The sequence below is a fragment of the Mesocricetus auratus genome, unplaced genomic scaffold (genome assembly GCF_017639785.1).
Source record: "Mesocricetus auratus isolate SY011 unplaced genomic scaffold, BCM_Maur_2.0 contig_2931_pilon_subseq_91794:122989_obj, whole genome shotgun sequence".
Taxonomy (NCBI): Eukaryota; Metazoa; Chordata; class Mammalia; order Rodentia; family Cricetidae; genus Mesocricetus; species Mesocricetus auratus.
The window spans coordinates 1-16,961 of record NW_024430487.1 but is presented as its reverse complement, the minus strand read 5'-3'; the positions used below and the strand labels follow the sequence as shown (position 1 = coordinate 16,961).

The window sequence follows — 16,961 nt, the reverse complement described above, 5'->3', positions numbered from 1 at the left end:
ATTTTAGTTTGAAGTCTATTTTGTTAGATGTTAGGATAGCTACATCCACTTGTTTCTCAGGTCCATTTGACTGGAAAATATTATCCCAACGCTTACTCTGAGGTAATGTCTGTCTTTAATGTTCAGGTGTGTTTCCTGTGTGCAGCAGAAAGATGGATCCTGTTTTCATATCTATTCTGTTACCCTGTCTTTTTATAGGTGAATTGAATGCATTGATATTAAGAGATATTAATTACCAGTGATTTTATTTATTTATTTATTTTTTTGGTTTTTACGAGACAGGGTTTCTCTGTATTGCTTTGGAGGCTATCGGTCCAGCCCAGCCTCGAACTCACAGAGATCCGCCTGCCTCTGCCTCCTGAGTTCTGGGATTAAAGGCGTGCGCCACCACCGCCCAGCCTTACCAGTCATTTTAAATCCCTGTTATTATTTGGTGATAGTTTTTGTGTGTTTCATTTCTTTGGAGTTTGCTGGTGTGGGGATATCTGTTGCCTGTGTTTTTCTGGGTGGAGATAACGCCCATTGGTTGGATTTTCCTCCTAGTACTTTCTGTAAGGCTGGACTTGTGGATAGATATTATTTAAATCTGGTTTTGTCAAGGAATATCTTGTTTTTTCCCCACCTATGGTGACTGAAAGCATTTCTGGGTATAGTAACATGGGGTGGCATCCATGGTTTCTTAGTGTCTGTAGCACATCTGTCCAGGATCTTATGACTTTCAGAGTTTCCATTGAGAATTCAGGTATAATTTTGATAGGTCTTCCTTTATATATTACTTGGCCTTTTACAATTCTTTATAGTCTTTCTTTATTCTGCATGTTTAGTGTTTTGATTACTATGTGGCAAGGGGACTTTATTTTGGTCCAGTCTATTTGATGTTCTGTAAGCTTCTTGTACCTTCATAGGCACAGTCTTCTTTAGGCTTGGAAAGTTTTCTTCTATGATTTTGTTGAATATATTTTCTGTGCCTTTGAGCTGGAGTTCTTCTCCTTCTATCTCTATTATTTTTAGGTTTGATCTTTTCATGATGCCCCCGATTTCCTGGATGTTTTGTGTCGAGAAATTGTTGGATTTAACATTTTCTTTGACTGATTTGTTTCATCTCTCATATCTTCAATGCCTGAAATTCCCTGATCCATCACTTGTATCTTGTTAGTTATGATATCTGTAGTTTTTGTTCATTTGCCCAGTTTTTCCATTTCCAGAATTCTCTTGGTATGTGTTTTCTTTATTGCCTATATTTCTATTTTCAAGTCTTGAACTTTTTGCTTCACCTGTTTGATTGCTTTTTCTTGGTTTTCTTGGCTTTATTTAAGTGATTTATTGATTTCTTCTAATTTTTGTTTGTCTTTTCCTCCATTTCTTTAAGGGAATTTTAAAATTTTATCTTTGTTTCTATCATCTTCATAATGTTATCTAAGGTTATTTGCTTCCTTTTCTTCTGGGTTTGGATGTTAAGGTCTTCCTGTTGTAGGGCTACTAGGTTCTGATGTTGCCATATTGCTCTTTAGGTTGTTGGATACATTCACGAGTTAGGGACTACCAATCTCTTCCTCCAGTTGGTGCAGGCTCTTTGTCTAATCCTTGCAGTTGGTGTCTGTGTCTCAGGGATCCTCTCAGGACCAATTTTGCAATTTCTGTCTGTGTCTCAGAAAGCCACTCTTGGTTCACTCTGTGCAGTCACTATCTGTGCCACAGGGAGCTACTAAGGTCTACAGGGATGTGTGAATTTGAAAAAGTTTGACATAATATAAAAAGTTTATTGATTCACTCCTAGATACTCACATATGCACTAATTAGCAGGGTGGTATTGTTAATCTTTATTCTTTTCAAATGTCTGTGGTAGCGTATCTGACAACAGTGGACAGCATCTAAGGTGACTCTTCAGGTGTTAGTGGATCTTATGTATCCTCCTCTGTAGGAGGTTATGCATGGCTGGTTATCTGAAATCCAAAAAGCTACAGTTTAGTCTCCTCTCCTTTGCAGCTCTCCAGGAATGGATGCTCTTCTAGGGTAGGTAGTCAATAACAGGTGAGAACTTGTTCTGTAGTCTAACCTAAGACAGTCACAGTCCACTTGCTGAGCCCTCCTGAGGTGGAATCAACAAAACCTGGGCAAAGAACTCTGGCTCCCACTGAGTGCCCCTGTAGTAAATTTAAAAATGTGGATATGTAGGAAGTTAAAGCCTTACCAGACCAAGAGATGAGTCAACCTGGAGTCTGCTTGGCAATGTCAGAGGTCCCAATTGCACCTACCCAATGAGGGGTGACCACACAGTGTCGATGGATCAGAATGCCTGGGTGCTGAGAGGGTATATAAGTTCTCCACATTGCTAAATAAATACGTCTGCTGCCTCCTTCTCACCTGTCTTTATCATTGACATTGTGCCTTCTCACTTCGCTCCCAAGGAAGCCATTAGGGGCCAGCTACATATAAGCATTCATTTTTGTCACCAAAGAAAAAAGTGCAATAAAAAACATGGGAGTGATAGATCCATCTTTACACTAGGCTGCACAGCTCCTGACACATCTGTCTTTTAGCATTCTTGACTTCCAATATCCCTCCATAATGGAACATATATCCTATTTCAGGCCATTAATTAGTTTTAAAAGTGAACTTTAGAAATCTTTACCCAGAAAGACTTCTGCAGGCAGGCTACACCAACAGCTCCCCATGGGACCCTGTAACCTACAAATCCCACTCTGCCACCAATCCCACTCATCCCTGGTGACCTCAGTGGCTCTCTGGGACACAGACATCTACTGCACAAAGAGATCTGAGAGAGAGGGTGAAGAGGGTTGGATCAAGAAGCCAAAGACACTGCCTGCACCAAGCAGAAGAAGAGATGGGTAAATATCAATACAAGAATATATTCAACAACCTAAAGAGCAATATGGCAACACCAGAACCTTATGGGAATGCTTCAGGACGACCTGAACATACCAATGCAGAAGAAGCAAAATAAAACAACCTTAAAATAGCTTGATCAAGACAACAGAGTCCCTTAAAGGAGAAGTGAAGAATTCCCTTAAAGAAATGGAGTAAAATACATGCAAAAAATTGAAAGAAATGAATAAATCCCTTAAAGAAAATCAAGAAAAAACAAGCAAGTCCAAAATTTGAAAACTGAAATGGAGGCAATAAAAAAACACAAATGGGAAGAATTCTGGGAATAGAAAATTGGATAAATAAATGGGAACTACAAATGCAAGCATAACCAACAGAATGCAAGAGATGGAAGAGAGAATCTCAGGCATTGGAGATGTGATGAGGAAATAGATTCATCTGTCAAATAAAACATCAAAGCCAGCAAAATCATAACACAAAATGTCCAGGAAATATGGGACACCATGAAAAAACCAAACCTAAGAATAACAGGGATAGAAAAAGAATTCCAACTCAAAGGCACAAAAAATATATTCAACAAAATTATAGAAAAAAACTTTCCCAACCTAAAGAAGGACAAGCCTATGAGGATGCAAGAAGCTTACAAAACACCAAATAGATTGGACCAAAAAACAACTTCTCCAACCACATAATAATCAAAACTCAAAATATACAGAATAAAGAAAGAATATTAAGTGCTGCAAAGGAAAAACATCAAGCGACATATAATGGCACACCCATGTGAATAACACTCAGCTTCTCAATGGAGATGCTCAAAACCAGAAGGTCCTGGACAGACATGCAGATTCTAAGAGATCATGGATAACAACCCACACTACTAAATCCAGCAAAAGTTTCAATTACCATAGATCAAGAAAACAAGATAATTCCATGACACAACCAGATTTAAACAATACCTATCTACAAATCCAGTCCTACAGAAAGCACTAAAAGGAAAACTCTAACCCAAGGAAATTATATATACCCAGGAAAGCACAGATGATAAATAATCCCACACCAGCAAATCTTAAAGAAAGGAAACACAGACACACATACACATATACCACCACCACCACCACCACCAAAAAGTAGCAGGATCAACAATCACTGGTCATTGGTATTCTTTAGTATCAATTACCTTAACGCACCTATAAAAAGACATAGGGTAACAGAATGGATAGGAAAACAGTATCCATTCTTCTGCTGCATACAAGAAACATACTTCAACTTCAAAGACCGACAATTTCTCAGAGTAAAGGGATGGGAAAAGAACTTCTAATCAAATGGAAATAAAAGCAAGCTGGTGTAGCTATCCTAAATATCTAACAAAATAGACTTCAAACTAAAGCTAATCAAAAGAAATGGTGTATGACATTTCAATTCATCACAGGAAAAATTCAACAAGAAGAAAACTCAATCCTGAATATATATGCTCCAAATACAAGGGCGCTCACATTCATAAAGGAGATATTACTAAAGCTTAAATTGCACATCAAACCCCACATTCTAATAGTGAGAGATTTTAACACCCCACACTCACCAGTGGACAGGTGTTGCACACAGAAAATTAACAAATAAAGGATCTAACAGATGTTATGACTCAAATGGGCTTAACAGATATCTATAGGATATTACACCCAAACACAAAAGAATAACCTTCCTTTTAGCATCCCATGGAACTTTCTCTAAAACTAACCACATGCTGGATCACAAAGCAAATCTCAACTGATATAGAGAAAAAATGGAATACCCCCCTGTATCTTATCAGATCACCATGCCTTAGAGTTCAAATTCAACAACACAAATTATAGAAGGCCTACAAACACAACTGAAAAGCTTCTGTAAGGCATAGGACACTGTCAATAAGACAGCATACAGAATGGGAAAAAATCTTCACCAACTCCATATTTGACAGAAGGCTGATCTCCAAAATTTATAAATAAGTCAGCAAACTAGACATCAAAATACAAAATACCCCAACTGAAAAATGCAGTACAGAGCTAAACAGAGAATTCTCACCAGAAGAATCTCTAATGGTCAAAAGACATTGAAGGAAGTGCTCAACATCCTTAATCATCATGGAAATGCAAAAATGACCTTGAGATGCCATCTTACACCTGTCAGAATGGCTAAGATAAAAAATACTGAGAACAGCTTATGTTAGAGAGGATGTGGAGTCAGGGAAACACTCTTCCACTGTTTGTAGAAGTGCAAACCTGTACAGCCATTTTGGAAATCAGTATGTTAGTTTCTAAGAAAAATGGGAGTCAATTTACAACAAGACCCAGTGATTCCACTCTTGGGAATTTACACAAAGGATGCCCAATAATACCACAAGGACATTTGCTCAACAATGTTCATAGAAGCATTATTCATAATAGCCAGAACCTGGAAACAACCTAGATGCCTCTTAACTGAAGAATGGATGAGAAAAATGTGGTCCATTTACACAGTGGGGTACTACTCAGCTGTAAAAATGATGACCCCATGAAATTTTCAAACTAATGGCTATAAATAGAAAAAAAAGCATCCTGAGTGAGGTAACACAGACTCAGAAAGACAACTATGGTATGTGTTCATCCATAAGTGCATATTAGAAGTAAAGCAAAGGATAACCAGACTAAAGTCCACAACTCCATAGAAGCTAGGTAGCAAGGAGGACCTTAAGAGGGACACCATGGATCACCCTGGGAAGAGAAACTAGATAATATCTACAGGGAAAACGGGGGGGGGCATGGTGGGATGTCTAGGGGAGGAGAGGAGATATGAGAAGAGAAGGGAACAAGATGGCCTATGAGGGAAGGGATGCAGTGGAAGAGCATTGAAAAAGATATCTTAATAGAGTCACTGTGGGCTTAGGAGAAACCTGGTGATAGGGTAACTCCCAAGAATCCACAGTAGGACCTTAACTAAGACTCCTAGCAATAGTAGAGAGGGTACCTGAACTGGCTAATCAGATTGATGTATACATCATAGAGCCTTCATCCAGTAATTGATGGAACCAGATGCAGATATTCATAACCAAGAATCATAACAAGGTCATGCTCTGGGAATCCAGTCAAACAAAGGGAAGAGGAAATGTATGAGCAAGGGAGGTCAAGATCATGATGGAGAAATCTACAGAGATAGCTGAGCCAAGCTCTTGGAAACTCATGAAATCTAGACCTACAACTGAAAACTCCAGAGGAGTGAACTTAGACCTCTGTATGTGGGAGACAGTTGTCCTGGCAGTAGTCCATGATATAAACCTGGTACATGAACTAGCTTGTGGGAGCCTATTCCTTAGGATGAGATGCAATAATCAGTGGCAGTAGGACCACAATATAATACCAGTACATGAGAAGCTTGTTGGAATCCACTCCCTATGATGGGGTGGCATGTTCAGTCTTAATATATGGTAAAGGGGCTGAGCCCTGCCCCAACCTATTATGCCATACTATGTTGGCTCCTCACCTCATGGGAGCTCCTGAGGAGTGGACTTTGGGTGAGCTAGGCAGTGGTAAGGGGATGGGAAGAGGCAAGGGGTGGCAGGAGGGGGTGGATGGGAGAACTGATATTGGAATGTAAAATTAAATAAAAAATTTTAATGGAAAAAATCTTTACCCATTTCAGTAGCTGAGAAATTCTATATCCTGGGGGAGTTATGTTGCCTTTTCATGGTGTGTGTATGTGTGTGTGTGTGTGTATTTGTGTGTATGTGTGTGTGGTGTGTATATGTGTGTATATGTGTGTGTGTTCATATATATGTGTTTAGATGTATGCGTATGTATGTGTTTGTGTGTTTATGCAGGGATACCTTCTGTCCCACATCATTCTTACAGTAAGTGTACTTAAGACTATAGTTCTTATTCAAGCCTTTCTTTACCTGTGTGCATTGAAGAGATTTCAGAACATAAGAGACAAAATGAAAATAATAGTTAAATATGATTTTTTATTCAGTACATTAATGCTCGGGAGGAGATATTTAAAGGGTAATATTATTGATTTAGCACAAGGGAAGAGATTTGTAGGAAGCTTTGGACTATTTTTTAAAGATTTGTGTGTTTTTATTTTATGTGTAGGGGTGTTTTCCTGCTTGTATGTGTGTGAGCACATTGCCCACATAGGCCAGAACAGAGTGTCACAGTCCCTGAAACTGGAGTTACAGATGGTTGTTAGTCACCATTTGTGGGCTGGGAATTGAACCAGGACCTCTGGAAGAATGGCCAGTGCTCTTAAATCACTGAAGCATTCCTCTAGTCCCACTCTTGAAATTTTTAATGAGGCCGTTTCACATGGATCTGTTATTTTTTCCATTATAGTTTATTTAAATTAGAAACATACTTGCTTCCCATGTCAATCCCAGCTCCCTCTCCCACCCTTCTCCCTTGCCCCTCCACTAGCCCCCAACCCAATCCCTACACCATTCCCTAGGGAGGGTGAGACCTTCCATGGGGAAATCTCCAGAATCTGTCATTTCATCTGGGGCTGGGCCTAGTCCCTCCCCCATTTATCCAGGCTGAGAGAGCATCCCTTCATGTGGAATGGGCTCCCAAAGTTCATTCGTACACCATGGTAAACACTGATCTACTACCCAAGGCCCCAGAGTTTGCCGAGGCCTCCTCACTGACACTACATTCAGGGGGTCTGGATCAGTCCCCTGCTTTCAGCCATCAATCTATCAGTTCTTCAGCTGTGAGGCATCTAGGTTGCTTCCAGGTTCTGGCTATTACAAATAATGCTACTGTGAACATAGTGGAACAGACATCCTTGTGTGAATGGACATCTTTTGGGTATATGCCTAAGAGTAGAATGCTGGGTCTTGTGGTAGATTGATTCCCATTTTCCTGAGGAATCTCCATACTGATTTCCAAAGTGACTGTACAAGTCGGCACACCCACCAGCAGTGGAGGAGTGTTCCCCTTTCTCCACATCCTCTCCACATCCAGCATAAGCTGTCATTGGTGTTTTTTGATTTTAGTCATTCTGACAGGAGTGAGATGGTATCTCAGAGTTGTTTTGATTTGCATTTCCCTAATGGCTAAGGATTTTGAGCACTTTCTCAAGTGTCTCTCAGCCAGTTTAGACTCCTCCACTGACAATTCTCTATTTAATTCTGTAGCCCACTTTTTAGTTGGATCCTTTGGTGTTTTGGAGACGTGCTTATTGAGTTTTTTGTAAATTTTGGAGATCAGCCCTCTGTCAGATGTGGGGTTAGTGGATATCTTTTCCCATTCTGTGGGCTGCCTTTTTGTCTTGTTGACTGTGTCCTTTGCCTTACATAAGCGACTATTTAATAAATGCTTTATGTTTGGACACTGAGGTTTAACACTTACACACATACACATATATCATAAACTGGATATTACATGAAAAGTATTACTGGAATTTTAATGTATTATTAAATGTTTACATATAGAATGTCTTTTGTGACTTGGAAACCACATTAAGACAATTAATGTTTCAAATTTATCTTCCTGTACAAAAGGTTTTAGGAACAATGAAACTACCTTAGAATAAGAGTAAAGGATGCCAGCAGAGGGATGGTCACTCATCAAGACAGCTGGAAAGTACACCACATGCCATTAGAACATGTGCCATGGCAGGAACATGAGAACAGTACACATCAATGTATATTTTATATGACTCTTTCACTAGTATTCTGTACCAAGCAGTAAAATGGGCTTTATGAACACGAAATTGGGCATAGAGATAGTATCCTAATCAGGATTATGATCTTGCACAAATATAAAAGTACTACTACTTTGAAGTCTACACTGTAAGTAGAGTTAAGGCAGCAATATAAAAAGATGAACAGAAAACTGGTTAAAAAAATGGTCACAGAATTTCTTCTCTAGTAAAATCACATCAAGGATCTCATTAAGGGCAGTTTATCCCATAGTACCAGAACAACTCACAGCTGTGTAAAATAAATGAGAATCTACAGATTGCCTCTAATGTGTACTGGGAAGAATACTGGAAAATTGGAAAATATCAGATATTAGAAAGGGAAAAGCTTACTAATGATGCTACAGAAAATTGGTAAAGCTATCAAAAGAAATCAAAACCCTAGGAAATAAGTAGAAAGAGGAAATTCTCTTGAATTAATTGATTGAAGATTTGTGATGCCTGGATTTGCTGCCCAGACCATGGGCACTTCTTGGTGAATGTCTCTCTCATGGTTTCCTTCTGAAGAGTCTTCTGAGAGCTCCCATCAGGTCCTTATTCCTCAGACTGTAGATGAATGGGTTCAACATGGGGGTGACCACACTGTACATTACAGATGCTCGTGCAGTTGAGTGTGAGTTTTGGGTAACAGAAGAACTAAGGTACACACCCAAGAGTGTAGAATAGAATAATGAAACAACTGAGAGATGAGATGCACAGGTGGAAAATGCTTTGTATTTGCCCTGTGATGAGGAGATGGCACGTATGGAGGAAACTATCTTAGAATAAGAGTAAAGGATGCCAGCAAGAGGACCTCCCCCCAGCAGTACAGCTGCAAAGTACATCACCATGTCATTAGGGAAGGTGTCATTACAGGCAAGAAGCACCAGTTGATTAAGCTCACAAACAAAGTGGGGAATTTTCAAGTCAGTACAGAAGGACAGCCGCAATGCCATTGAACTCTGTAGCAAGGAATTCAACGCTGTTGTGACCCAGGACCCAAGAACCAGCAACCCACAGAGGTGGCGGTTCATGATGACCGTATAGTGCAGAGGGTGACAGATTGCCACGTACCGGTCATAGGCCATCACAGCTAGAAGAAAGTTGTCCAAAACTCCAAACAATATGAAAAAGTATACCTGGGCAATACAGCCTTCATACGTTATTGCCTTGTTCTGTGTCTGTATGTTCACTAGCATCTTTGGGATGCTAGCAGAGGTAAAACAGATGTCAGCAAAGGACAGGTTAGAAAGGAAAAAGTACATGGGTGTGTGAAGATGGGAATCTGTAACTGTGGCAATGATGATGAGCAGGTTCCCAAGCAGAGTGACCAGGTACATGAACAAAAACAGTCCAAAAAGGAAGGGTTGCCATAGAGGATCCTCTGAAATTCCCAGGAGAATAAATTTTGAAATTTGTGTGTCATTTTTCAACTCCATAGAGCTAATATAACAAAGAAAGGAAAAAGTAAGCTGATGTATTACATTATTATATATAAGATATGCAGCATTAACTAAACAGAAAAACTATAGTTTATACTATACTGTTAGGACAGTAATTCCTGCTCTGTGCATGAGTGCATTGTTTTGAGGGCATTCCCTGGTATAACTCACTCGGAACTATCTCACTCTAAGCCTTTACCCAAGAAGGCTTGTATTACAAATGTTTTTAATGAATTCTTTGTTATACTTGGGAAATAAAATGTAATATTGGTCATGCATCTTATATACCTCTGAGATTATATTTTACCATGATCATATTATGCCCAGCGATTAATTATAATACATTAGCTCTATAAGCACAGACAAATACAAATTTTATTTTTAACAAAAATGTCTCCAGGGGTAATAGTGTCTAATTAGCTCCAGAGATTCCTGAGAGATTGAAAGTAAGAAAAACTTCCTTGATTCTGGCTGCACTTCAAACCCAGTTACATCCCTCAAGTAGTCACAAAAACAATAAAACATCAAAGCAAACTTCACAGAAGACAAACTATTTTATCAATTTGGTGCTCACATACTTACAGGCTGAACTTCCATTTGGTGAAAACAATGCAAAGAGAAGAGAACAACACATGTGAAGTGTAAGAAATGTTCCCTACATCATTTCAGATTAATTTGAATTTTAACTTGCACATAATAATTGAATATATTGTATACATGTATACATGACATAATAACCAAGTCTAAATAATTCATATATTTACCACTAGGAATTCCTGTGATTAAAGCAGTCAAAATATTATCCTCTAGATACTGTGGAGTTTATGGTATGCTAGCTACAATCACTCTGGTGTGTCAAATAGGGCACAATCTTCTTCGTGTCTTGATATGACTTCCTGTCTTTAAGTTTCCCTATCCTCCAATTCCCACTCTTTGGCCTCTGAGATTACTGATCTACTCAATTTATGTAATAAAAATGTCCTGTTTCTACAATGAAACATCAGTGTGTCTGGTTCTGTGGCATGCACCAGATACAGAAACACAAATACAAATAATTTATCATACAGACCATAGCAGGTTAGACCTTCATTTTTCCATAGGGTATATTTTCTATTTTACTCTGGACTTTCAGAATTTATCTCCTTGAATAAATAACACAGGAGCACTGTAATTTGCCTAGTATCTTCAAACTCTACAAACTCCTCCATATTATATTACATAAATCCCATGCCCACCAGGACAACTCTACCTTTTACACTAATAAAGTGCTGGTGTGCCTCATTCCTGAGGGCATTGCATCATATGCACATTTATTACAATACTTTGGATTGAAATTGGAATTAAAGATCCAAATGAGAAGTACTCTGTTCTGTTCTCATTTCTACTTTCGTAGATGGGCAAATGTGTTTGCATTATTTGGAATAAGGTTTTAAAAAGGAGATATTATGCATCAAAAATGTGGCAGAAGAATAAAGTCAGATTTAATGAATTCATTCTAAAGCATTCACATTAAATAAATTAAGTAGAACATCAATTAATGTTTCCAAAAGGAATTCATAATGGAATTTAAACTGACCTATAAATAAATTAATACCACAATGCTTTTCAAGTATTGTGGTACATAGTACATGCTCAGTAACTATTAAATTAATTGGAAATCAAGTCTCAGTACACAAAAAAATGCAACAGATGCTAATGCATTATTTAAGCTCAGCTATATGTTCTAACTATATTTTTAATATTTAAAAATTATAATTATATCACTTTCTCTCTTGTTTTTCCTCCTTCTAACTCTTCCCATGTCCTCCCTTCATCATTTACTCCCAGATTCATGTCCTTACAAATATACATATAGATGTGTAGATAGATATCCATATATGCATAAATATATAAATACAACCTGTTAAGTCTGTTTAGTGTTGCTTGAATGTATATGATTTCAGTAGAGGCTGCTTGTTTTAGAATTTAAGTATTTAAACAAAAACTTGAAAATATGGCTATCAAGCTTGACTAAAGATGATACTAGTCCTGTAGCTAATGTATACAAAATGTCAAAGTATAAAACTCTGTTAAAACATACCACACATTTCAAAAGAATATTTTAAAAACCTTGCATATAGATTTCATGAACAAAATTATCTGCAATGCTGCAAAAACTCATTAGTAAGGTGAGAGACGATTTAACAATACAGGAAAAGCCTAACGTAAAAACTATGTGGAATCCGTTAAGAATAAGCTATATTATTTCATCTCAGAAATAAGGAACATCCTTACTTCACTGCATGTTCCTCCACAGTTAATGCAATATTTCTCTATACTAACAAACTGATTATAAAGACCCCTTAGGTAGAGGTTCCACTTGGACAGAACTCACTCCTCTTCAGAAGACTGTATCAGTGAATTAATGAGATAAGAGGCTGCTGACAACTGTAAACTTCTAGCCAGGTGACCTTACACACTTGGTCTTGTTTTTGATCTCTCAGTCTTATTTCTGCCACACCTGTTGAGCCCTCAGACTCACCTGGATAAGGCCTCTGTATAAAAAGACCCTGATTAGAAATCTAGTTTTCTCCCTGGATGGTACAAAATAAGGACTGAAGATAGTTTTAAGACAGCAGGAAGGGGTCATATATCATCTTCCAAGACAGGCAAACACATTAAAGAAAGCATAAATGTCCTGTCCACAGAAAGGTTGCAATGAAGAGTCAAAGGTAGGGGAAGTATTCAAAGCTCTGTATACCTGCCTATTATGTGCATTATTCCCTCTTGTCATCTCAACCCTGATTATGTAACTTTCCTATGGGACTTTGCTCTTCATAGAAATGAGTTTTTCTTGTGGAGTATCTGTTCCCAAGACAGCTGATTAAATGTCAGGCAAATCAAACTTGATTTATTCACCTCTATGTGCTTGTCTACCATCCAAAAACATAACCTACAAAGACCATAACGTCACCCTGACCTAATGTTTGCTTCATGCTTGTTTTGTGTCTTTTCTGGTGAATGGGTCCTATAGTTAATAGGTCTCATGAGTCCTTCAAAGCCATGACTTGGTTTAGGTTTACAACCATTAATAGCTCCAGGAAGTTTATCATTCTTGACTTTTGATGTTCTTTTTTTTCACAAACTATGTTCACTACAATCCTTGACTTCATTGTCCATTTGCAAACAATTGTATTATTATAATAGTATGGAAGAGGAAACACTCAGCACTTTTCATTCTTGTCTGAAACCTAAAAGAGGCAAAGAGTGTCTTGTGGAAATTAATGGGAAAGGAATATTATTTTTCAAATTGATGAAGACATTGACAATATTCAGAAACACAAGAAAGTCATCACCCTTAAATCACCACTACTGAGACTATTTAAAGAAACCTTGATAACTATGAATACTAACATTAGATTCATGGAACTAAATGAATTTATGTCAAATGTCTACTGATTCAATTTACCATTTCAAAGAACCAGATTTTATATTTGTTGATTCTTTGTATTATCTTCATCTGTGTTTCCTTAGTTTTTCCTATTATTTTTACTTTTTTCCTATATACTCTATTGGGATTAGTTTTTTTGTTCTTCTTACAAATTCTTGAGTTGCATCATTAAGTTATTTATTTGTGCCCTTATTATTTTTTAATAATGGCACATACTATTATGCTTCCCTCTTAGGACTGTTTTTGTGCCCCAGAGGTTTTCTTGTGTTGTTTTCATTTTGGTTTAGTTCCAGGAATCTTTATTTTTCTTCCTGGATTTCTTCTGTGACAAATTCATCATTATGTTATTTAATCATTGATTAGTTTGTTTAAATGACAGAGATTCCTCGGTTATTGATTTAAGTTTATTACATTATGGTCAGTAAAAATATACAGAATTATGTCAATTTTTCTGAATTTGTTAACATTTAGAATCATATTTTTAACTAAAATAGAATTACATCATTTTCCTTTTTCCCTTTCCTTCACAAGTTAGCCCCAGGGACCTTCCCTTCAACAATCACTATATCTCTCATTCTCAATTTAATAGCCTATTTTTCATTGATTAGCAATATCATACATATATATACTTATATTTGCACAAATATATAAATGTACCTGCTGAATTTGTTTTTGTTGTTTGTGCGTATATGTTTTTAGAGCTTACTATTGTGCATTAGATCACCCATAGGGGTCTCTTCCATGGGAGAGACTAATTTGCACTAAAATGTTACTAGTTATCTGTAGTTCTTTGTCTACTGGTGAGAACCTATGGTATTATCTCCCCATTCCACATAAGCATGTCTATTGATAATGTCGTTGCTTTGATCTTGTTTATACAGCCATTTCTAGAGAGAATATTTCACAGCAGACTTCCTAGTATAACTTTTCCACACTCTCTTGCATGTTGTTCCCTGAGCCAGAGGCGTAGGAGCTATGATGTGGATATATCCATTGGGGCTGAAATCTCCACAATCCATTGATCTCCGCATTGTGTCCAGTTGTGGTTCTCCAAAGTCTTGACTTGGTTTGGGTATGCAACTATTAGCTGTAAACAGAAGCTTCTTTGGTGAAAGGTGATAGACACACTTATCTTGGGGTATAAGGGTAAGATTTAGAATTGTGCCAGTCTAGCACACATATATTCTCTTCTAAGATGCATCATCTCCATAGCTAGGTGTATAGTACCAGGAAGGATTTACCTCCTGTCGAGTATTCTGATGTTGAATTAGACAGTCGGTTTCCACCAACACGTGAGTGTCACTAATTGCATTTCACGAATATCTATCCATGTTCATTGTTGTCATTCATAGTTTTCAGAGCTGGGTAGGAATATCAGTTGACTTCCTGACACAGAGATGTGCACTAGCTTCATTCATTTTAAATATAGTGTAGGAAACCCTAGCCAGAGCAAGAAGGCAAAAACAAATAAAAAGAAAGAAAATGAGAAGCATAAGAAATAGGAGTCAAATTATCTCAATTTACATATTATATGATATTACACGTAAGAGACAACCAAAATCCTGCCAGAAAATAGAGAAAATCAGCAATTTCAACAAAATGGCAGGGTAAATATCAACTTGCAAAAATCAATAGACTTTCTATACACCACCAACAATCACTGAGAAAGAGATCATACAAGCACTCCCTTTTACAATCGTATCAAAGACAATAAAATACCTTGGAATAGGCCTTAAAAGCATATGAAAGACTTCAGCAATGAGGAATTCAAATCTCTAAAGAAAGAGTTTGAGAAACACACTACAAAGATGAAAGACATACAGTATTTATGGGTTGGTATAATTAATATTTCAAAAATGCACATTCATGGCTGGGTGGTGGTGGAGCACACCCTTCACCATCCCCACATCTGATAAAGTGCTGATCTCCAAAATGAAAAAAAGACCTCCAGAAACTAGTTACCAGAACACCAAATAATACAATTTTTAAAAGGGATACAAATCTAAATAGAAAATTCTCAACAGAAGAATCTCCAGTAGCTGAAAGGCACTTGAGTAACTGCTAAACGTACTTAGCCATCAGGGAAATGCAAATCAAAACAATTCTGAGATACCATCTTACAGCTATCAGAATAGCTAAAATCAAAACACCAACAACAGTTCATGCTGGAGAGGATGTGGAGAAAGGGGAACATTCTTCTATTGCTGGTGGGAATGCAAACTTATACTACCACTTTGGAAATCAGTGTGGTGGTTTCTCAGAAAAAGAGGAATAAATCCACCTCAAGACCCAGCAGTTCCACTCTTAGGTATATACCCAAAGGTTGAACACTCATACCAAAAGAACATCTGTTCAATTATGTTCATAGCAGCATTATTTTTAATAGCCAGAACCTGGAAGCAACCTAGATGCCCCTCGACTGAAGAATGGATAATGGAAATGTGGTACATTCACACAATGGAGTACTACTCAGTGGAAAAAAACAATGAAATCTTGAAATTCTAAGGCAATGGATGGAACTAGAAGAAACCATCCTGAGTAAGGTAGCCCAGAAAAACATGGTATGTACTCACTCATAATTAGATATTAGACATAGAGTAAAGGATAAGCAGCCTACAGTCCACAATCCCAGAGAAGCTAGGAAACAAGGAGGAACCTAAGAGAGAGATACATGTACCCCCCAAGAAGGGAAAGGGACAAGAGCTCCTGAGTAAATTGGGAGCATGGGGTGAGGGGGAGGGAGTGAGGAGAAAAAGGAGAGGAGAATGGATGGAGAGGAGAACATGAATGATCAGAATGGTCTGGTTGAGGGAAGAGCAGAGAAGGAGATCAAGGAAAGAAATACCTTGATAGAGGGAGTCATTATGGGCTTAACGAGAAACCTGACACTAAGGAAATTCCCAGAAATCCACAATGATGACTCCAACTAAGAATCTAATCAATAGCCAAGAGGCTACCTTAAATGTCCTTCCCCTATAATGAGATTGATGACTACCTTAAATGCCATCCTTGAGCCTTCATCCAGTAGCTGATGGAAGCAGAAGCAGAGATTCACAACTAAGCACTGGGCCAAACTCCTAGAATCCAGTTGTAGAGTGGGAGGAGTGATGAGCAAAGGGGTCAAGACCATGTTGGGGAAACCCACATGATCGGGAAGTCCTGTGTATATGTCAATAAAGCACTGTTGGCCAATAGGAAAGCAAGATAGGTAGGACTAGGAATTGAGGAGGACTCTGGGTAGGAGAAACACAGAGAGTCATCACGTAGCCTGCCAGAGAAGTAAGATGTCCGTCCGGTAAGAGAAATACTTAGATGGGTTAAATACTTAAGTCAGAGCTAGCTAGTAAGAAACAAACAAGGCCAACAGCTTCATAATTAATACAGCATCTTGTGTGTTATTTGGGGACTACAACTCGGCAGAGCCCAGGCGACTGGCGGAGAAAAACCAAAGCAGCTGGCAAGGAAAAGGCTTTTCTCTACACCCACAGACACAGCTGACCTGAGCAAGTGGGAGCTCACAGACCACAGACTGACAGCTGGTGAACCAGCATTAGACT

The 16,961-nt window shown here is 38.1% G+C and overlaps 1 protein-coding gene across 1 annotated transcript; it reads right to left on the bottom strand.

Annotated features, from left to right (window-relative positions):
- Positions 1-2,759: 2,759 nt before the first annotated feature.
- LOC121138068 (olfactory receptor 19) lies at positions 2,760-9,971 on the bottom strand. The gene is made up of 2 exons (XM_040740884.1): positions 9,050-9,971; positions 2,760-2,842 (listed from the first exon to the last, which is right to left on the bottom strand). Exons 1-2 carry the CDS (start codon positions 9,969-9,971, stop codon positions 2,760-2,762), a joined length of 1,005 nt encoding a protein of 334 aa, XP_040596818.1.
- Between the last annotated feature and the right edge of the window lie 6,990 nt (positions 9,972-16,961).

What these genes read in the sequence shown, in the direction of transcription:
- LOC121138068 (XM_040740884.1), bottom strand. Translation starts at nt 9,971, where the DNA reads ATGGAGTTGAAAAATGACACACAAATTTCAAAATTTATTCTCCTGGGA. An exon ending in CAGAAGACTCTTCAGAAGGA is followed by an intron (nt 2,843 to 9,049) that starts AACCATGAGAGA and finishes TTTACCCATCTC; the next exon opens with TTCTTCTGCTTGGTGCAGGC.